Source organism: Papio anubis, chromosome 10 (assembly GCF_008728515.1).
Source record: "Papio anubis isolate 15944 chromosome 10, Panubis1.0, whole genome shotgun sequence".
NCBI classification, from domain to species: Eukaryota; Metazoa; Chordata; class Mammalia; order Primates; family Cercopithecidae; genus Papio; species Papio anubis.
Genome location: NC_044985.1, coordinates 56664415 through 56687023, shown reverse-complemented (window position 1 = coordinate 56687023; position 22609 = coordinate 56664415). Strand labels below are relative to the sequence as shown.

The following is a 22609-nucleotide window of genomic DNA, read 5'->3' as shown; positions in this document are numbered from 1 at the left end:
AGGTAGGGTAATTATAATCTTGAATGAGGAAAACATGCCAACATTCATTGAATTGCTAAAAAAAAAAAAAAAGAAGAATAAAAGAGCCATTCTCCTTCAATATATTTAACTGATCAAAAGGGCCAAAGTGATTTGGGGTCTAAATTTTTGTTGTTCTAAAAATAAAACAAAATCTTAGAATATACTTTCACATGCTCCCAAAATTAAGTGTGAAGCTCATTAATAATACCCACTTCTTTTATTCCACTCCCATTTTCTGAGAATGTTTGCTCTGTGCTATATACCAGCATCAACTGGGCCATTCCAAACACTGTTGAAAAGCTGTCCCAGACAAACTTGGTCTTCAAGCTATAGAGGAATTATCACTGGATTTCAAATTTTGGGTCTTTAAGTCAATAAGATGATAATAAAAAGTAGTAACAAAGGAAGCAATGTTGGTATCTAGAGGAGAGGATGGACTAGGATGAATGGGAAAAGAAAGTTATCCTACAGTGATAACTTGTATTTATCTCAGCATGTTAGCAATTTAATACCATAGCTCAGAGGAGGAACACAAGCCGACCACAGTCCATCCTGCCAGGGAACAGTCTGTCTCTAATGTTGGCGAACCGTTCCTGCTAATACTCCCAGGTTCTTCTCCATAACCCTCTCTAGCCTGCCTCCCAGGGCCATGGATATTGTTTTTGCCAGCATCACCTTCCTGTGGTGAGCTGGTTCACACTTCTCTGCACAGATAATGATACAGATTGGATGTGTGTCGCCGTCCAAATCTCATGTTGAAATGTAATCCTCAATGTTGGAGGTGGGCCTGGTGGGAGGTGTTTGGGTTATAGGGGTGGATCCCTCATGTCTTGGTGCTGTCCTTGAGATAGTGAATTCTCATGAGATCTGGTCGTTTAAAAGTGTTTGCCACCTCTCCCACCTGGCTCCTGCTCCCCCTTGACCTTTGGCCACAATTATAAATTTCCCAAGGCCTCCCCAGAAGCAGAGGCTGGCATGATGCTTCCTAGGCAACCTGCAGAACTGCCAGTCAATTAAACCTCTTTTCTTATAAATTACCCAGCCTCAGGTGTTTCTTTATAGCAATGAAAGAATGCCCTAATACAGGTAACAAGGAGGAAATCCTTAACCATGGCACAGCAGACCTCTGCCGGGCAGAGCTAGAGTCTGTACAGGGGAAAACCGTGGGAAATGTGGGAAAACACATTTCAGTGTGACGAGGGTGGAATGTACAACTCTGCCTGGGCCGTGACTTACCTTCAGAAGATGAGATGAGAGAATGGCCTTCGACAGGTGGGGTTGTCTTCGAGGGACTAGGAACTTACAATCACAATAAAAGGATATTGGGCCACCAGGGCTGGGCAAAGCTGGGTATTTGGCATAAAAACACAGTGCATCATAATAAAGTCATTTAAAACAGAATCTGGAAGGGGGAAAAAAACAGAAAAGGAAATTAGGTTCCTGTGGAAATCTTTAGGAAGGCAAGAGTATCTACTCACTTGTTCTTGGCCACTGGTTCCAATTCACTGGTTTAGGGTATGAGTTTACTTTACACAGAAGCACATCATATAAATAATGGTGCTGACAGAGACTGCGATCAAAATCAGTTTCTCATGACAATGGGCAAAAAGTATAATATTTTAAAAAGAGACAGCCTTGTACAAATGGCACTAGGTACCTTAGCCACCAAACATTTTAAAATCTGTATATTTAAAGGGTCACATGTGGGCAGTACCATACACGCAGAACGAAGACATGGTCGTTTCTTTGTCTATACCATATTTATTTGTTCAAAATCCTTTCTCTTTTATCTCTTTTTCACCTCCTATTTCCAAAAGGAGCAATGAAGGGTGGGGGGGCAATAGAATTACAGAATCAGGAGGTAGTAAGAGCAGCTGATTGGTGAGGGGATAAATAAGCAGGAAAGAAAGAAAAGAAAACAAAAGAAAAAAGAAAAGAAAAGAAAACAAGATTAAGACTGTGAGCAGCAACTAGAGCAAAACAAAGGCTAACAAAACAGAAGCTGGTGGATTCAAAGGGTGACTGTCCTATATGTGAAACTATTTTGTAAGTAAGGAAGCAGGGGGTTGGCAAGGGAGGTAAGGCAAGTCCCCAAAATAAGCTTCATTTACTTCGTCATTGAATTTGACGCTGGTTCTTCATTGCAGACAACACGCCCTGGCTAGCCAGATGGGAAAGCTCATGAAGGCAAACCTAAAAACCTCAGGACTACGCCCATCAGAACTTGGAACCCAAGATGCCATGACATTTCCAGGGAAAACGTGAAATACACTGCCTGAGATTGTGATCCTCATCTTAAATGGAAAATGGTGAGAAATACGTACATTTTAATTCTATAAATTAGATTGCCAAATGTCATCCATGTTGTTAACGAACTTTTAATGGTGAAGTCTGAGTCAGTGACTAAAGGTTTAACCATTATACATACTCATTTAAATATAACTGATGAGTGTAATACCAAGTGTCACAACTCAATGTCACCAGGTTTTCAGTCCCATTATACTGAGCCAGAGAAGAAGCAGAGAAGGTGCCAGACAGAGGAGACAGAGGCTGCATGAAACTATTTTTTTGAATGTACCAAAGGACTTTGGCTTGTCTGAGCTTAACATCTAGCACCATCTTGATATGTTTGATATATTCCTGAGAATGGAGGAGGTAATACTTGCTTATATGCACCCAGGAGGCTGTACTATCTGGTAGTTTAAAGTTTGCTAAAGCAGAGACTTGACTTGGGTGCTCCAAGGTTGGGAAGGGAATCAGTTAACATGGCCAACTACTCGGCTCACATTTCAGTGTGGCTTTCCGGCTCTCTCCTCATATGTAGCAACTCTTCTGTCTGACACCTTCTCTGCTTCTCAGTATAATGAGACTGAAGGTGACTGGTGACGCTGAGTAGATGACAACTTAGGATTACACTCGTCACTTATATTTAAATGAGAATAATGGTTAAACATTTAGTCACTGATTCAAACTTTGCCGATGTAAGTTCATCAAAAACAGTAACACTGGAAATCTAATTTATAGAGTTAAAATTTGCTTAAGAACTAATTTAAAATATCATTTCCTACTAGAAGATAATTTACCAAGTCACTCCATGACTAATGCTGGTTTTAAAAGTAAAAATATAAGAACTAATAGGTCTCAGGTAGAAAATAGATTTTTGGTAAATTAAGAGAGTGTAATGTCAAATTCAGCAGTGTGCATTTTTATGATGTAAACAAGTTTCATGGTAACTCTGACCTTTCTCACTGTACTGTAAATCCATAAATGCCAAAGGTCTCCCACTCCAGTATATGGACAAATGTCGTCACCCTACCCTAGGATTGTTTAGTGTCCAGAACAGTGGGGGAGGCAGGGGAAATTTGTATTTTTGATTTATGAGAAAGATACTGATTTGTTATTTATCTCCAAGGCATAAACATTACTTGTAAGAAAAAAATATCAGGAAAAACTGTAGGAAATGAAGTTCAATATTAAATTATGATGCTAGTCTAGTCTCTACCATCAAAAATGGAAGGGTCAAGAATCACATCCCACACGTCAGCCTTAGAATACACTGATTTCCAGGCTTTAATTTTTTTGATGAAGAAGGAACAATCAGGCTACTCTGGGCATACTGCCCGTGGGTTAGCCCTGCTCTGCAAGGAACAGTAATTAAAAAAAACAAAACTAAACAAAAGAAGCAGAAGCAGCAGCAATAATTCAGTCTCCATCTCTTTTAGAGGTGACTTGAAAGGGAGGCTATACTTGCCCTTCATGGGTGGTAAAGATCTTATAGCTCATTCCTTAGATGCCATAGTCTCTAATGTACCAGAATCTTTTTTTTTTTTTTTTTGAGTCAATACTTACTTTAGGTAAGATGCTGATTCTTGCATTATGCAATCACACATACTGGGCAAACAGTTAATCAGAGGGAAAAAAATCAGCTGCATTTTTTCCTGACCCATGGTCTTGGAAATTTGGTTTATTTGAGGTTACATATGGCTCTTGGAAGCTATCCTCACATAATTGGTTCTTCAACAGCTTCTCTATACTAACTATGGAGTAACTTTTCTCCAGTAAAGCTCTTTATCACATTCTTCTTGCTCAGACATCTTCAACCACTTCCCAATGCTTGGCTCTACCTTTCTGTTGTTGTTGCCCAAGCTAGAGTGCAGTGGCATGAGCATAGCTCACTGTAGCCTCAAACTCCTGGGCTCCAGTGATCCTCCCGCCTTGGCCCCCAAAGTGCTGGGATTATAGGTGCGAGCCACTGCACCCAGCCGGCTTTACATTTAAGACTCTCTAAGATCTATACCCCAATTCTTAAACCTTTCCTTCCTTTTCCAACTTATGTATACAATATTCCAGCAAAAATCAGACCACTCACTCTTCCCTGTCTATTTCTAGGTCAGTGCTAATATTGTCCCTTAGTATGGATGGCTCTGTCCCCATCTCTAGTTATTGGTTACCAGCCTCCTTCAGGGCCACTCTATATTTTCCATGATATTTTTCTAGATCCCTCACCCAGTCAGTGTCCCTGAAGCACTAACCACATTCTGCCTTATATTCAAGTTATGTGCAAATTCCTTTATGTTTTCTAACAGATTATAAGCTTCCTGAAGGCAGGAGGATGATTCCTTATTCACATTGCCTAGTCCGAAGCATCTAGCTTAGTGTTTACCCAACAAGATTCTCAACAAATACTGAGCTGAGAATAATTGGCCTGGAGCCAGTGATCCTGACGATTATATCTACTATACTCTAATTAATTTGCTACATAAAAAACCTCAGGTAATCTATGCAAAAAATGAGAAACTGGAATGAGAAGATAAAATAAGAATTCAGTGGTAAAATACCTTTAGAAGGTATATAATAATAATAATGATGATGATGATGATGATATCTTCAACTTGAGTACATAGCAAAGGTCAATTATGGAAATGGATTTTGAACTAAGTTTTTGAGATAAATCTCTGAACTTCTTTTAGTGAGAAACGCTCTTCTATGGAGCTCAATGTGCTTAAAATACTAACCCATGACATTATTCTGAGAGGCAGTAGCATAGGATTAAAAAAAAACACATTGCGTGTCGGCTGTTTCAAAGTCATATACAAGATGGTAACCAAAGTGGAACACAATTTTATAACTCTGGACACTTAGTTCACTGGTGAGATTTGTTTTATTCACCCTAGAATATCTGTGTCTTAGGTAACAAGACTGACTCACTGTAAGTAGATGTTATGTGTCGAATTGTATCCCCCCAAAAAGATATGTTGAATAACTAACCTCCAGTATCTCAGAATACAATCGTCTTTGGAAACAGTGTCTTTGCAGGTGTGGTCAAGTTAAGGTGAGGTCCTTAATGTGGGCCTTAATCCAATATGACTGGTATTCTTACAAAAAGGGGTAGCCTTGGACCCAGAGACAGACATGCACAGAGGGAAGGCTACGTGAAGAGTCACAGGGAGAATGCTGTGTGAACATGAGGGCAGACATCTGGATGATGCATCTACAAGCCAACGGATGCCAAAGATAGCCTGCAAACCACGGGAGGCTAGGAGAGAGGCATGGAACAGATTCTCCTTCACAGCCTTCAAAAGGAACCAACTCGACTATCACCTTCAGCTAGGACTTCCAGCCTCCAGAGCTGTAAGACAATACAATTTTGTTGCTGGAGCTACCCAGTCGGTGGTAATTTGTTAGGGAAGCCCTAGCAAACGAATGGTGGCATTTAGTCACATTCTAGAGCTGCTGGACTCTACAACAACTGCAGAGAGAAGCATCTTACTCCCAACTGGAGCAAGGCTGTGCCTTCTATGTAGGCAGCTTCAAATCCTTCATGGGAATAGGTACGATGTAAATGATAAACCCAATAGATGCCTATAAAGGTTGGATTTGAATACCTCAAGAGAGAGAAGCCTAGAGAAGACGAGGCATGGTATGTAGAAATGAGGCTGAGTCATTTCTAGAGAACAGTCAGGATTGGGGAGGGAAGAGGACAGTCAGAAGGACTGTTCCCTGTCAGGTCACACAGAGATGCTTTTCAAGTATCAATACACAGAATCCCCTTCCAAAACTGCTTTTGCTATACACACTGCAAATGAATGCAGGACTTTTAAACAATGCTATGCATGGATTCAATGGACATGCAAACTGTTCTATGTGTATACCTGTTGCTTCATTTAAAGTTGCCTCAAGGCGTATCGTTTCTAGAAAATGCTCTAAAATTTTTTCAGGTGTTCCTGACATCACAGTATACCTGGATAAGAAACAAAAATGCCATTAGTTTTTCGTAAGTGGGCAAATCATTTAAAAAACCTTTTACTTATCTAAGTTTTTTTTTTTTTTTAATTTGAGATCCCAGGGAACCATATACTTTTCAAGGTAAGAGAGACCATGCACCTTGTCAAAGTCACACGAGAAGACAAAACAAACAAACAAACAAAAAATCCACAAAGTGAAGTCGTTACTACAAACACTGTTCTTCTTTCCCTACATGGAAATAAGGTAAACTTCTTGAAGAGCAGCTTTAGTAGGCTGGGAACTGAGAAACTTCAGTCTTTTTCCAAAGGAGAATAAAAAGGAACATGTAAAACCCAGGGCAGTTCAGGTCAGGCAGGGGGAGCTGGTGAGGGGAAGTGAGAGTAAGCTAGGTTATCCATATATGGGTTACTCATAGCAAAACTTCTGTCCCACACTGGATTCCCCTGCCTATTTCTGGAATGCTCTGTCTTTCCCAACTGTACACTGGTATGTGCTTTGGAAATTCAGCTAATAATAAAATGAGAGAAAGCAAATAAAACTCCATAACACCGATGAGTAAACAAACAAACCCCAGTAGCATCATGAATGGGAAATAAATCAGCAGTAGAAAATCCTTATAATTTATTTCAATGCCAGATATAAATTACTGGGGGTTATACTAGACATTATTTCAGAAGATCCTTCCATGGTGTTCTTCAATTAACACAGGAGGATTTATTTTTTAAGTTGCATGTGAACTGTTTAAAATCATACTCAAGACAGTGACAAAACACTACTAAGTGGGAGCTGTAGACAAAATACATTCAGATGATCTGGGTGCTTCTCTTCCAAAACTCAGGCTTTGCTTTTCTGCTTGGAATTTCACTTAAAAATAACAGGCAAGTAGGGGCTGGGTGCAGTGGCTCACGCCTGTCATCCCAGCACTTTGGGAGGCCAAAGCGGGCAGATTGCCTGAGCTCAGAAGTTCGTGACCAGCCTGGGCAACACGGTGAAACCCTGTCTCCACTAAAATACAGAAAATTAGCCAGGCATGGTGGCACGCACCCATAGTCCCAGCTAGTTCGGAGGCTGAGGCAGGAGAATTGCTTGAACCAGGGAGGTGGAGGTTGCAGTGAGCGGAGATCGCGCCACTGCACTCCAGCCTGGGCGACAGAGTGAGACTCCATCTCAAAACACACACACACACACACACACACACACACACACACACACGCACACACACCAGGCAAGTAAAAACAACAATGAAAATAAAATTGTCTAATGTTCAGAAAGCAGTGATAGAATTCAGCTCTGGTTTCCTTGCCTGTTTGAGACCTTTGAGGTGTGTTGAGATCCCAAGAGTAACTCTAACATATTATTAAATCTCAGGATCTTAACCCACAGCCTGAGGGAGTAATGAGTAGACATTTTAACATATGTGCATGTGAAAACGGTGAGTGAAGCACCCCTGGTATTGAATGAGGTGGCCAGTGCAGTCTATCTGGAAGGCAGCTGTTAGCTAAAACTGTTGTGAGTGCGCGCACAAGACCAAAAGGAAGCTCAACAGTTAGATCTTTGAGGAAACTTGGCTTTGGAGCCTAGAGGAGGAGAGAAGGGGAATAGAGAGAGAAAAAAAATAGTCTACTTTCATCTCAAAAGTCTGACCCCTTTCTCAAAATAGATAAGGTAGAAGACAATGGTTTTTCCTCTTGTGGGCAATGAATATTTGAGGAAAGAAGAGGGCATATTTATAAATGACTTTCAATATTGAAATAGAGAATATTGCTCAATTCATCCAGTAATTCCTGAAATATATGATGCTTTGATAGCACTCACCACATGAGCTGGAAAAAGAGTAGCGTCGGACACATTAATCAGGAAACTGGGTTGGAGAGAGCAACATCTGTCAAATGTTTACTATACCCTAGACAGCTAGGTGTGCACTGAATAAGGGCGTCCTGTTTACTCCTGCTAGTTAAATATTATCTTCATTGTGCAGATGGACAGACGGCTCAGGAGGGGGAGGAATCAAGCCTCAGGTCACAGAGTTAGTAAATGGGAGACCTCTGACATGAGCCAGGTGTGTCTGGCTTCAGAGAACAAGCATGAGCTTCGTGGCACTTTTCTGCTTCCACAGCAAGATGCTCCAGATGGAGACCAGGTCTAGCTACCTGGAGCTTTTTCAGAACAGGAAATTCTCCATGTAATTAACAAGCTTCCTCTAAAGAGGGCTTGTTCGGTTTGTTTCTGAAAACAAGTTGCATATCAATAGGAGTATATATACATTCCAAAACGTGAAAACCAAATGGGGGGAAAACCAGTCTGTTACTTCGCGTGGCACCGGGCAGCGGCTGCTGGAAAGTTGCAAGCTCTATATCTAGCTGTGTGACTCATACATCAGTTTGTAAAATGTGTCCCCTTGTCAAAACTAATTCTACTAGAAGGTTGGCTTCACATTCTGGTATTCTTTGTTTGGACATCCTTTAGCTAGGGCATTATGGCTGGTCAAAAGTAATAGAGGTCTGAGAGGCAAGCCGGATGCCTGATCACCTCTCTAGAGAGAAAGTGGCCTCTCTCAGCTCTGCCCACCTGGCCAATCGGAGACCCCCAGGATCTTTCTTTTGTTACCAGAGACTTCCTCTCGTGGTACAGTTGCCATGGCCACCTTACCCCAGCTTCTCTTCACAGCTCCACAGAAGGCTATTAGGTGCTGACATTCCCTTAGGGTGGGGGACTCCAAGACGGAGGGGCCAGGAGCTTCTGGCTAGACACAGCCCTCTGGGCTCTTGGAGTTCTGGGTTTGGCTGAAACATCACGTGACTGCTTTGTTTCCCACTGTCCACTGCCAGGCACCTACTGCTTGGCCTCTGTTTAAAATGAGGTCAGGACCACTTAAAGACCACACAGCATGACTCTTTTCAGTTTATTTCATGAAAGAGCGACTCTAGTTCAAGTTAAAAGCAAACTCCAATTGGTTACATTATATAAGCTATGAGGTTTTAAACCTCTGACATAAAATACTTTTCTGCAAATGAGGACACTACAATTTGTTCCTAGAATAGAGAAGGGTGTGGAGAAGGGGACCTGAAAGAGACTGTCTTCCTGCACACAGGATGGAGCTGAGCAATGAGAAAATAGTCTAAGATAAAAGCAACACAGTAACTAAAACAGGAATATGCATTTCAAATTCTTTCTTACTAAACCTGCATAACCACAGAGCAGAAAGACATCCGAAACAGTAAACGACTGAGGGCTCCGTGGAATTTATCCTTCATGGGAAACACTGCCTTATTATTGACATTTTAAATATCACACTCAGAGCTGAGATGCTCAGGTAGAGTCAGGAGGTTTTGAAAGTTAAAAATGTACACATAAACTATTCTGGATTTCTCAGGGAAAAATGAACCAGAAAAATAACATTATTAGCAGCACCAATATGGTGACCCTCTTTGAGCTCAAAAAGGATAATTTCTGAAGAGAGGCCCTACAGCTTCCTAAATTTTAAGTCCATCCATAGACATGGTTGATGCCACATTTTTGAAGTCCAGAATATCAGCCCCCAATTTATTTACATGCCCCCTCCCCTTCAATTCTGGTCTCATTTGGGAAAACTCAACATGGAAAATGACCCCTTGAGAGAGCAGCTTTTCATTCTTCAGGGAAGTTTTGTGTGGTGCATTAATTCGTACTCATTGAATATTTCTTAAATGGCTCATTGTGAACATGCATAAGTTTTTGAATTGTGGAAGAAATTTGGATTGGAATACAGGACACAAATAAGGAGGTATAATGGAAAATCAGATCAGGCCTAAAATAATAAAACATATGGTCTCTCCTTTTCCATCCCTTTTAGTTTGGTTTCATAAGAAACCTGTATTTGGAGAACACCCTAAATGAAAGACATTGTAACAAGCAAATGCTTTTGATCATTCCCCGATGACATGAAGAAGTGAAGCAAGGGGACCCCCAGGGAACCTCTTGATCAGATGTTTCTGGGTTAAGAAGAATTCTCAAGGCTTGCCTTTTCAGTAAGCATAATTTTCCTGGGACATCTGAAGCATTAGTTTAAAATGCAGATAAAACACTAGTTATTTAAGGGAACCAAAGAAAATCACTAGAAGCAGTCTCAACCTTCACATAAAAAAAAAAAATGTTTTCATTCTCATCCTCCTTAGCGGGCTGGAAAGACAACTGTTAAAAACATTTGGGCAAGAACAATTCCAAGAACAGATAGTAGTAAACAGCAAGTAACAACGAAATTTCTATGGTAATTTTTAGTTTTGTAAGTGAAAGGTACGTTTTTCACATAGTCCTTTTCATGTCAGTTCCTTCGATATGGAGTGGTTTGCAATATTTACTAAGCAGAGTTGAGTATGTAGTCTTATCTACTATATTTTGCTATAGTAAGCTGGCAGGTGGAAGGGGGATAGGCGTGTGAAAACTGGTCAAGCTAGACTTGAATTCAAGCTCTGCCATTATAAGCTTTGAAACCATGGGCAAGTAACTTGTAGCTCTGAGCCTAAATTTCTCCATCTTTTAAAAGGTGTTGTAAGATAAGAATTCTATAAAATCTGCAAAATATACTCTGGCTATTTAATAATATTATCTTTTTTCCTGCCCTCTTTGCAAATATGTTGATTCAATCAAATGAAAATGTCTGGGCCTTAGACTTTTAGTCTAAACAATAAAAATTAATCATTTATGGTGAATGTCTTGATAAGGGAAACACCTCACTTATTTGGCAAACAAAGGAAAATTACTTGAGATGCATTCTCCTTCAACATATTATTGAGTAACATTTCTTTCGCTACAGAATTGCTGTTTTTATTACACTAAGATTGAAAATTAATCTCCGTTTTAAAAACTAGATTCTATAATTTTCTGTAATTTCTTAGAGCCACATTTTCTATTCTCTGTCTTACCACTCAAATGTTGGTACATTTGATGCAGTCTTATGTAGTAAGTTGCAGCAAAAGCTGGAACTGAACATCGATATACTGAAAAAGACTCAAGTTAAACAGGACATCTGAGAAATGTGAAGCTAATGGCCTTTTGACATTAGCAGGAATAAGTATGAATGAGGCCAAATGGATGCTTCTGGGCTGCAATCAATAGACTGTTTTATATTTGAAGTCTGGGTTTCCATCAAAGACGCTCATTCTGGTAACAAGAGGAAAACACTTCATGCGAAATCCTGCATACGAAATTCAAATACCAAAAGTTCTCATCACCCAGGGGCCTTCGTATCCTTTGAGCTGCCTGGCATTGCTATTCCCATTGTTCTCTCACACGCCTTCTGTTCCACAGCTATTACAGTTGAACACTGTATACAAAGAGTGGTTTTTAGAGTAAAGGAATATTCTCTCCCGAATTACTCTAGGCAGCACCCGGCTCAATGCTGTGCCAGAAATGGATACATTATACTCCACAAGATGTGTGATTAGTCAATAGAGAGGAAAAAAGTCACATACACTGCCATCTTCCACAAAAAAGGAGAACATGCTATTGTAGAAATGATGATACCATGTGAAAAGGTTAATCATAGTCTGGCAATTACAGTGTTGGATGCAAACATACTTTTGCTGAGGCTGTGAGTTTCCTTGATTAGAAGCTCTGTTCCCTGCTGGGACCTTCTCCAGCACCAAGACATCTTGGTCATGTTCTTTAAGTCTGACTGTATTCGCCTCCACGTCCTGCAAATACAAATTACACCACATACAGATGCTGCCGCTTACTCAGACAATGAAAAAAATTTCAAATGCTTCAGAAACTCATTTGGTGCTTGTCATGCTAATTGTTGCGTCTACAAATTAAGTCATTTTCAAAGTCAAGGGCTGGAACGGTCAGAGAGAGGACCAGATGAGGTTTGAGGCATGTGTTTTTAAGATTGCTTTTACCCCAGCTTCAGAAAAACAGCAGAATAAAGCATAGTGTGGTTATGCTCTGAGAAACCTTTGGGAGAAAGAAATAGAGCAGGAAGGTGGGGAGCAAAGGCATTTATTAGTTATAAAAATATGTGGTAAATAGCAAGCAGCTTCGGCAAAGTTCTTTTTCTTCTAAGCATATTTAGTTTCCTTAGGAGTGGGGCACCTCTTCTCTCTAATCAAAAGACTATTTTGTTTTCTTTTCTTTTTTTAAGAAAAATCCATTTGAAATGTGTTAAAAACTCTTTTCGGTTATTTTAAGTGATTTACCATTGATTAAATTACATCAGTGATAATGGTCCTAATCTGATTCTTTCGAAGAATGTTTTGGCTGAATGTAAACTCCTTGTTTGTAAACTTGAAGGAGTTAGTACAGCTTACCTTTAAATTTCAATATCATTGTAAATAGTTAGTTTATAAATTTTAACATGCTTTTCCTCAACATTTGGCTCCCATTTAAAAAGAGATCAGATAAGAACCAACTCAAATTCCATCTGGTATTTTTTTAATATATCATTCAAGGGTATACATTTTAGCCTTTTTTTTCTTTTTTTTTTTTTTTTTTTTTTTTTTTTTTGCATTAAGACTATGCATTCCTAAGAGAAACTTAGTTGTTAGAAATTTTGCCACCAAAGGCAAATGCTTAAGGCCATGTAGGGATTGATGTCCAGACACAAGGACAGGAGCATGACATTGTAAATCATCATTAAGTAATGGGAATACACCCCAAAGCACAAAAGCTACATTTAGGACTTGAGGAGGGACTAGAGATGCTAAGGCTGCAAGAGGGATAGAAGGGACCCTGCTCTGTGGGTCAGCAGTGAAAGAAAGAGGGCAGTGTGACCCGAGAAAGAACAACCTCCCAAGTGAATTCAAGCTAAGGTGGGAAGGACCACAGGCCACCTGAGAAGCCAGGGGTAGTGGGACATCGTCACCATCCCTAAAAGTCCATGATCAGGCCTCTACCAGCCAAAGCTGGGTCATCCCTCCCATGGGCAAGGGGCCGCATGCTGGGGAGAGACCAGAGACTATTTTTCTAAACATCACCCACACTCACAAATTCCTTAATAAGCTTAGAGTGGGCTCATCTGCAGAATCAACTTTTAAGTGCAATTGCACAGTTCCCTCTACCACCCCTGTTATTCACCTGCCTGCCAATTCCTTTAGTTTGTAACAATCCTTGATAGAGCCCCTGAAAATGAAAATGCTCGGTTGGAGTAACCGTGATGGATGTTAATTCCCAGTAAAATGGAATCACTCAATAAATCAAGAGAATGTATGATGATATGAGACAGGCTCAGATTTGGGAGGAGAAAGAGGTGGAAACTAGGAAGGTCTAGGAAAGAGAAAAACAAGGAGCAGAGGGAGCTGCCACTGTGTTGGAGAGTGGGATGGGAAGGATGCAAAGAAGGATGCCCAAGATGTCAGAGAGAAACTTCTCAGACTGACATTTTGCCAAGGCAATTCCTATTTATTGTCAATTCTCATGGACCAGTGCAGGGATGCATAGAGGGACTGGGTCCAGCATAGCATCCTGCATTTGCAGTTTTACTGGAATATAACCTCTGGATCCCAGAATGCATACCAACACATTACATATAACCAGGTTTGTAACAAAGGCCTTTTGTGCCTAGAGCACTCATTCATCACAGGACTACTCAATTAAGACTATGCTCAAAGCTTTGCTTATTTAGTTAAAGAAAAAATGGGATGTCTCTCGGCCACACTTTGCTTTGGACTCACCCTCAGGATCCGGTTGAAATCCTCCTTGTCTACTCTTAAGAAATGGCAATTATCTTCTCGTAAGACGATAGAGGCAGCTCGTGGGGCATCATTCACTAGTGCTAACTTGCCGAAGTCATCTCCTTCATGCAGGGTGCAGACCACACCCTGGAGAGAGTACAGCACACAGATGAAGAGGATCCCAGAAACAGAGCAAACACAAACACCCACCACCTCCTGCCACAAGACCCCGGCCCATCAAACACTGTAGATAAATGGGCTGTACCTAGGAATGCCAAAGGGGATTACATAATTAAATTATGATGTTCATTTTTCTTTCATTGAGTAATATGGTCTGTGGCTTAAATGTACATACTATAATCTGTTAGGAGAAAAACCCCAGAAAGTACAATACTACTTTAAGTATAATAACTGAGATAATTTATGATTAAAGATGCAATAATGTCTTTTCTACATCTAGGAACAATGTTGTTGCATATTTAATTGTGGCACTACATTGCTAATACTTAGAGCCACACTAGTAAATGGAGCGTAATAAAGTTTCAAAAAGAAAAAGATATATATACCTTGCCATAAATGACTACATTCACTGATCCTTTTAGAATAATGTACCAGGAGGTACCTTCTTCCCCCTGGTTAAACACTAGACACAAAAAGATGAAAAGACTTATGATAAGAATAGAAGCACATCAATATAAATTACAGCTTATCAAATCATCACTTTAAGTCCCCAGAATAACGCATACGTAAAAAACGAGAAACATCACTGGCAAATACTAACTTGTTCAGGTGGCATATTATCTCCATTTCTATAGAATATAAAAGAAAGAGAAACACTGCATTCCTTGCTATGCCCCAAAAGATAGGTTTTTAGTAGATATCAATTTATCAGCAATCCGTTTCTTAAAGCCATACACACTTCTCCCATAATTCGTTAAAACTTACCCCATAGAAAAATGGTTCTAAAAAGTAATCTGACAAGTAATGCGACGCTTAAAAACATGCAAATCAGCACTACATATTGTTTACAGATACATACCTACACACACTTGTCCCTTGGTATCCATGGGGAATTGGTGCCAGGACCTCCCAAGGATATCAAAATCCACAGATGCTCAAGTCCCTGATACAAAATGGTGCATTTGCATATAATCTACACACAGCCTCTTGTATACTTTAAGTCATTTCTAGATTACTTATAATACCTAATACGATGTAAATGCTATGTAAATAGTTGTTATACTGTATTATTCAGGGAATGATAACAAGAAAAATGTCTGTACATGTTCAGTAGAGACACAACCATCCACTTTCTTTTTTTGGAATATGTTTGATCTTCAGTGGGTTGAATTCATAAATGTGGAACACACAGATGCAGAGGACTGCCTGTATTTTTTAAAAAAATGGTTGGAATGATCATCACTACATTCAGAGTAGGAGTTACCTTGGGGTAGGAAGATGAGAATGGGATAAATGAGGGTACAAAGGGTCTTCAAGTATAGTTGTACAATTATTTTTTATTTTTTATTTTTTGAGACAGGGTCTTGTTCTGTCACCCAGGCTGGAGTGCAGTGGCGTGATCATGGCTCACTGCAGCCTTGACCTCCCGGGCTTAAGAGATCCTTCCACCTCAGCCTCCTGAGTAGCCGGGACTGTAGGGGTGCACCAATCCACCTGGCTAAGTTTTACAGACAGGGTTTTGCCATGTTGCCCAGGCTGGTCTCGAACTCCTGGGCTCAAGAAATCCACCTGCCTCGGCCTCCCAAAGTGTTGGGATTACAGGCATGAGCCACTGCACCCAGCACGTATATTTAATTCTTTAGAAAATATGAAAAAAGGCCGGGTGCAGTGGCTTATGCCTGTAATCCAGCACTTTGGGAGGCCACAGCGGGCAGATCACTTGAACTCAGGAATTTGAGACCAGACTGGCCAACGAGGTGAAACCCCCACCTCTACTAAAAACACACACACAAAAAAATTAGCTGGGCATGGTGGCACACGCCTGTAATCCCAGCTACTTGGGAGGCTGAGGCAGGAGAATTGCTTGAACCTGGGAGGTGGAGGTTGCAGTGAGGGGAGGTGGAGGTTGCGCCACTGCACTCCAGCCTGGGTGACAGAGCAAGATTCTGTCTCAAAAAAAAAAAAAAAAAGAAAGAAAAGAAAAGAAAATATGAAAAAAGTGGCGTAATGTTAGTATCTGACAAAGATTAAGAAGGTATTTGTAATATTCTCTATTTTTTGTTTAAAATAACTATTTCATAATAAAATGAAAGCAATTAGCAAGTTTGAATGAAATGAATACAAGAAAATAAAAAAGAATAGTAAGTCAATAGCAACCATTAAGATAAAAATATTAAAGTAAGCCTTTAACATTTGAAGAAGTTACATTCTTACTGAAATAGATATCAATGTCAGAAATACCACTTTTGATGACTGAAAGTAAAAGAACCACATTTACAATTCATGTTTCCTGCTTATTTGACTCATATAACGTAGCCTGAAGAAAGAGCAAGATTTTCCAAACTATGTCTCTAATGAGTTAACAGGTGTCCATGCAAAAAGTGTTCTACATGTCATTAGGCTCAGGAAGTATCGGTTTAAACATGGTGATAATTTCTCCTTATTGCAGAACTTCTGAGAACACATTAGCATGCTACTGTATCCTGTGACTCTGCAAGAGACATTGGAGAGGCACTTCCTGACCTTAGTAGATCACTAACCCCCTTTTTTTCTTGAGCCAGATTTTTGTAGGAATAGTAAGGAATGCCAGCTTATATAATATTGTTCACATCTATTCACATCAAATTTCCTTTTCTTGCTTCCAAATATGATCACAGAACTAAACTACAACTTGGATTTTGGTGAGATACTATATATTAACACTGTATACATATTTGAAGCAAAGAAATTCTCTCCAGTTTGGAGCCTAAAGTGGAAGTGAGAGAAGAAAAAGGAAGTAGGATGGGCTTAAATATCATTCTAACTAGCAACCTCAAGAGATCTATTAGTTCTTCTAAAGCTATGAACGGAATGAGGTCACTGGGAAAGGTACTGCCTCAGGCCCTTCCTGAAGGGCAGTGACTTCATTCCACCCTCTAAACACTGTGGTGAGTCAGGAGGGTAGTGAGCCAGCGAGACTCAGCCTGGCACCCACAATACTTGCTGGTACTAGAAAACCACGATCCTTCAGAATAATCGGCATGGGCTGGAAATAATCACAGGTCCAGAAAAACAAAAGTGCCACAGGACACCCTGCCACGTCACCAAGTCAGACCCGGGGCCAAGAAGTGAAGCGTTAGCAGCCTGGCTTCCCGTGGCATGTACTCGAAGGGTGCTGGCCAGGCGCAAAGTTCCAGTACAGTTTTCACTTACACACGGTCCCTCCTTTGGCATGAGACTCAAAAATGAGAACACCTGCTAACTCTCGTTTCACCTAGAAGAAAAAGAGAAGAAACATGCAAAGGCCACATTTCCAGGTCTGGGTGGAAAAGGGTTGTGCTCTTTCTAGGGGCACAATGCAAACTGCCCCGGGGCTCCCCATGCAGTCATCTCTCACCTCGCCTGCTGCTGCTGCTCTCATCTAAAGTCACTTCCATTCAATTTGCTGCTAGGTAGGTTTTTAAAGCTTGTAGCTCTTTTTATAGAATAGCTTATAGCTAATTCATACCAGGCAACCCCCTTAGAGACTGTTTCAAACATGGTCCCACCTGCATTAACTAGCCAACTTGCCTGCCTGTCTTTGGCTGTAGGGGAGAAGGGGAGACCATATACAACATCATATGATTCTGTTGCTACTAGTGACTCTTGCTTGCATTACATATAATACATCATGTCAAACATGTTGGAAAATTCTGTCTTAAAGTTGCATAATGAAGCCTAAATGAATGAACACATTTATATTCTTAGTTAAAATTCCAAATTATTCCTAGCTAGCTAAAATTCACATTAAAAAAAAAATTCCAAATTATAGTCCCAAATCATGGCTCTATCTTTCTAAGAACCCAAGAACTTGAGATTTTTCTATGCCTGGGTACCTGGGGTTTGAGGTAGAAGACAAGACTACCCACAATCCTCTCAATTCCACTGCGACCAGGGAAGTTGGATGAGGGGCATGCTGGGTCCCTGGAGCACAGGTAGGGAAAGGGGTCCTTCCTTACTTCCCTCTACATCAGGAGCTCATGGAGCCTCAGCTGTCTGCACTGTGTATATGAGGGCTTCCCAGGTGAGGCTCCCAGGCACTACATCTATGCCCTGTGGAGAGAGTAAGGATGGCAAGGGCAGTGGTAGGTAGGAGGGAGGCTGGGCCAGACCACTCCCCTGGGTAGTCCACATAGGTGAGCAAGTCTCCAGACCCTCAGTGGTGCTGGGGGTGGGAGGCATGTGAAGGAGGTTTGTCTAGTTGAAGGGGAGAGGGGATTTGAAGCCCTCTTGCTTACAGCTATGGCAAATGCCTCACTGCTCTCAACAGAGACCTGAACTTATCCCCAATAGCAGGGACCGGCAGGTACTGCTACTGTGAGGTAGCAGAACATCACTTTTAGTGAGCTAGAAATGAAAACAAACTAGGCATCTAGATATCTCTTAGGGACCTCAGTACATACTCTGAAAGTTGAAACCACTTCATTCTTCTTAACTTATTAGCGTGTAGGACATGTATGTTTCCTACAAATCATATTCTTATGGGAGGAGGTGTTTCTATCCCTATTCAGTGGCAAAAATTTCTGTCTCCTAAATACTCTAATCAGGTAAAAGTTCAGAATCAGATACAGCGACTGGGTCATTTTTTATGAGTGGGTAGTGTTATTTTGACTAATATATCTGAGCTGATGCTCTCTTGAACTTTCTGCTTCCATTCTCAAGAAGGCAGCAAACCCTGGCGGAGTTGGCCCCATAAGCCAAGACAGGTCATCTAGATTTCCCTCTGTCCGCCCTCTGGCTGCATATCATGGCAGGATTCAGAGTCCCTACCAGGCCTGGCTCTCTCATCTGAGTGTGCAGGTTAGAAATTCACACTCACAGGGAGGAAGCACATGTTCCAACCCTACTCACATCAGACTGCTCTGGGGTTTAGGGCACAGGGGCAACTACCAATAATGAGACAACACTTGATTCCCTTTCAGTGATTGTTCTTGGCTGTAACTTCCTCAGCATCTCATAAGAGTAGAGGTGATTTATGAGGTGAAAATCAGACATTCTTTCCCCCTACAACACCGTAATACTCTCCTCTGTCCTAACAGTGCATTTATTGCAAAGTGCTCCAACCATGCTACACTAAGAGACAACTTACTGTGGTAGAAAGATGGGATAAGGCTTTAATATGAAGAAGCTCCTCATAGATAATCTCCAGGTCATCCACAGTCCTCTGGCCAGGTCTACAAAGATTAAAAAAAAAAAAAAAAGGAAATACGGAAAAAGGGCATCACTAGGGCTTCAAATATGGAAACGGATCCAGGCATCAGTAACATGCTCAGGGATTTCTTCTGCATAAACAGATATTGGCGGAGGGAGAGGCTGCACCAGTATAACCCCTAAAGGGATTTTTGAAATGAATGTGTTCCTTGATGAAAGGATATGGGAGAAAGCCAAAGTCCACAGGATCCCTTCTCCTCTGATCTCAGAGGAAAGAGCACCTCCACTCACACGGTAGTCAGCCAACTCACCTCTCACTTTGTAGATGATCGCGCTAAAAAACTGCTTTACATACCACCTTAATCAGAAATGGCAAAACTTGTCTTTTACCACCACTAGAAACAATTGGTGTAATCAACTTGACAACTGATCTAAATTCCTTGAGATCCTGTGTGCTATCTGAGCTTAGCAGAATAATAATGCCGCTGTCACTATTATTTGGGGTTATATAATGTGTTTTTTCCGAAGGACTCAAACATAGGATGTATGCAGACTCAATGTTTTCTTTTCTAGCCCTGAGGAGATAAGGGCATGAGATGAAGAGAAGGCAAATGGTAGCATCTGGGATTAGTAAGAGAAGGCAAGAAGGGAGGTATATGTCCACATTCCCAAACTCTGTTACAAAAACCACCACTGTCCATGAGACGTTAATCAGTTATGTAAAACATTTTTATTCTAAAATTTATTATAAAACTAGTATCCAATAACATGCATTTAAGGACCTCAGTATATAATCTGTGAAAATTGAAACCACTTCCTTCTTCTTGAATTATTAGAATGTAGGACATGTGTGGGGTCTGGGGGTGTTGTAGACATTTTTGGCATTGGAAGACTGGCATTGGAAGATCAGGAATAGATTCCTAATCATTTTTTGTATCTATAATTATTTTGAAATCATTCATAGCATTTAGTTATATTAATGGGTAGGAGATACAACTGGTCAGTAACTTGAATTTTTTTTTGCTTTCTGCAAAATAAAGAATCCTAACTAATATGTTTCTGAAACTTGAAAACAAACTAATGGGTTATTAATTCTGAGAGTTCTAGGGAGTCAACTGAGAGACAATCTGTATATTGATGGATAGGCAGTGTTTACTCTCAACTAATTGCTGCAGTTATGAATGTTATCTATTACATAATCATCGGTCTATTTTGTGCATTTTGTCCTAACATTTTAACAATTTATGATATTATCCAATATTACTGTAACTACTACTAATTAAACATTAAACCCTTGATGAGCTACTGATGATGTACCATCACGACATTTTCATTTGTAAGGTGTTCCTTGGTCAAATAAATTTGAGGAGTATTGGTATACTGAACACAGCACTGGATCTAGGGTCTGAAAATCAAGTATAAAATCAGTGCAACCACTCACGAGCCATGTGACATCAAAGTCTTAGCCTCATATGAAAAGTGGGGACAATATCTTTCTGAGAGAGATGGGAGAGCTAACAGAAGCAGCAACCATAGAGGTGTCTACATATTTATTTGTGTAAGTGAAAAAAACCCCAGCAAAGTGATATTCGAAACTCAGACCTTTGCAGAAGCAGTTAAACAAACTTACAAATAAAGTATGACATTTGGTCTACTAGAGTACATCTGAAACTTAGTTGATTATTAGATAAGTACTCTTAGTAATCAAAACTCAATTATGAATATTCTAAAATAGTTAATTGGATTAAATAATTTTGCAACCATATTCTAACATGGGGAAGATAACAGATTTAGTGGAGTCTAATTGGAGGAAGAAAATTCTGCATACTTTGCATGATACCTTCCCAAGGACAGCCTTAACATGAACAAAAGAATATTGTAATGTTCTCTTCCAGAATCAACAGGGACTATCTTCCTAATCCTGACTGTATAAAGACAGATACTAAATCCATGACCTGGGAGATGCTAGCCAGGTTCACCTCCTGCTAAGGGTCACCACTGAGGGACACAACTGCACACCAATCTCGTGCTTGTGGTGGAATCCAGAAAGTATGGGACCCATAAAAACACTGAAGAAAAGCTGTGGCCACAGGGGCTCCAAAGGAGCCAGGCCTTCTCTGCCAGAGGCCTCATCTACTACTTGACTTGGACATGGGGATTTTGAAACTGGGAACCTTGGGGATTTAAAAGTCAATCGAGTCACCTTCATCCATCTACTACTATAGAGGCAGCTAATGCGAAAGTCTCAAGGTAGGCATAATAGGATTATGGATCTTCAGCACAAGGAGCAGCCCTGCTGTTCTTGCTACTTGACATCAGTGGCAAATAACACGGAACCCTCCTAGAAGCTTGGCTAAAAGAGAAAGCAGTCACCAAGTCTCATTCGCACCTCCATGGGGTGGGCTGTTACGGTGAGAGGAGAAAAGCTCAGCTGGGAAAAGAAAGGCTTAGAATTCTGCTCTAAAATCTGGACATATTCAAAGTTGTAATTTTGGGAGCAGATCTCTATGAGGTTAGGAAAAGTCTTTATGTAATATAAACATGAGATCTGTATTACTTAACTTTTATGGATTTCTTTTTTAAAAATGCTATCCTGCCTGGGTATGCTGGAACACACCTGTAGTCCCAGCACTTTGGGGGACCGAGGCAGGAGGATCACTTCAGGTCAGTTTGAGACCAGCCTGGGCAACAGAGTGAGACCCCACCCCTACACACATATACATAATGATGCCTGTTGGATCTACAAATCTCAACATATTAATAATACTGCATCTGAGATTTCAAACAGGATGAAGAACTGTCAGACTCTCAATAAAAATTTGACATCATGGTTCAAGGCTGACCTTTTAGCCGTGATAGCTAGTCTTAGGATCTGCACAAACTGTAGAAGAAGAGAGGTAAAGATGAACCATGCTCACTTTAACCGCTGCCCTCCACCACTGAGCATGCCTGAAGCTCTCTCCTCTCCCCACACTCCTCCCGCTTGGATCCCTTTGTGCTTTACTGAACATTTCTTCTCAATGTCTTTTTGGTTTGTTGTTCTTTTGTCCATCCCTTGTATTGTGTTCAGCCCCCAAGGCTTTGTTCTACCTTCTCTCCCTAGGAAAAACCCTCAATTTCCATCTAGATAATGACAAGACCTAAATCTTGTTCTCCAAACAGCCCTCCTTCCTGAGTTCCAAGGGCTTCCTGGCCATCTCTTCCTAGATAACTCACAAGGACCAGCAGCTTAATCTATCTAGAAGTGCTCCCTCTTCATCACACAAGGCTCCTGGAAACCAGATCTTAACTTCCTTCTCCAGACTCATCTATCTCCCCTCTCTTCACATCTTCCCTGATAGCTACAC

At 40.7% G+C, this 22609-nt stretch overlaps 1 protein-coding gene across 4 annotated transcripts in view; it reads right to left on the bottom strand.

Annotated features, from left to right (window-relative positions):
- Positions 1 to 22609, bottom strand: part of RAPGEF4 (Rap guanine nucleotide exchange factor 4) — a 307950-nt gene that overhangs the window by 49619 nt on the left and 235722 nt on the right. For all 4 annotated transcript variants that reach the window (XM_003907614.3, XM_009182453.2, XM_003907616.5 and 1 more), the window contains 7 exons: positions 19201 to 19285; positions 17286 to 17346; positions 14480 to 14556; positions 13914 to 14060; positions 11824 to 11939; positions 6174 to 6262; positions 1345 to 1423 (listed from right to left, as the gene is read on the bottom strand). In XM_003907614.3, the coding sequence (XP_003907663.1) occupies positions 1345 to 1423; positions 6174 to 6262; positions 11824 to 11939; positions 13914 to 14060; positions 14480 to 14556; positions 17286 to 17346; positions 19201 to 19285 (654 nt within the window). The remainder of the gene's footprint in view (positions 1 to 1344; positions 1424 to 6173; positions 6263 to 11823; positions 11940 to 13913; positions 14061 to 14479; positions 14557 to 17285; positions 17347 to 19200; positions 19286 to 22609) is intronic.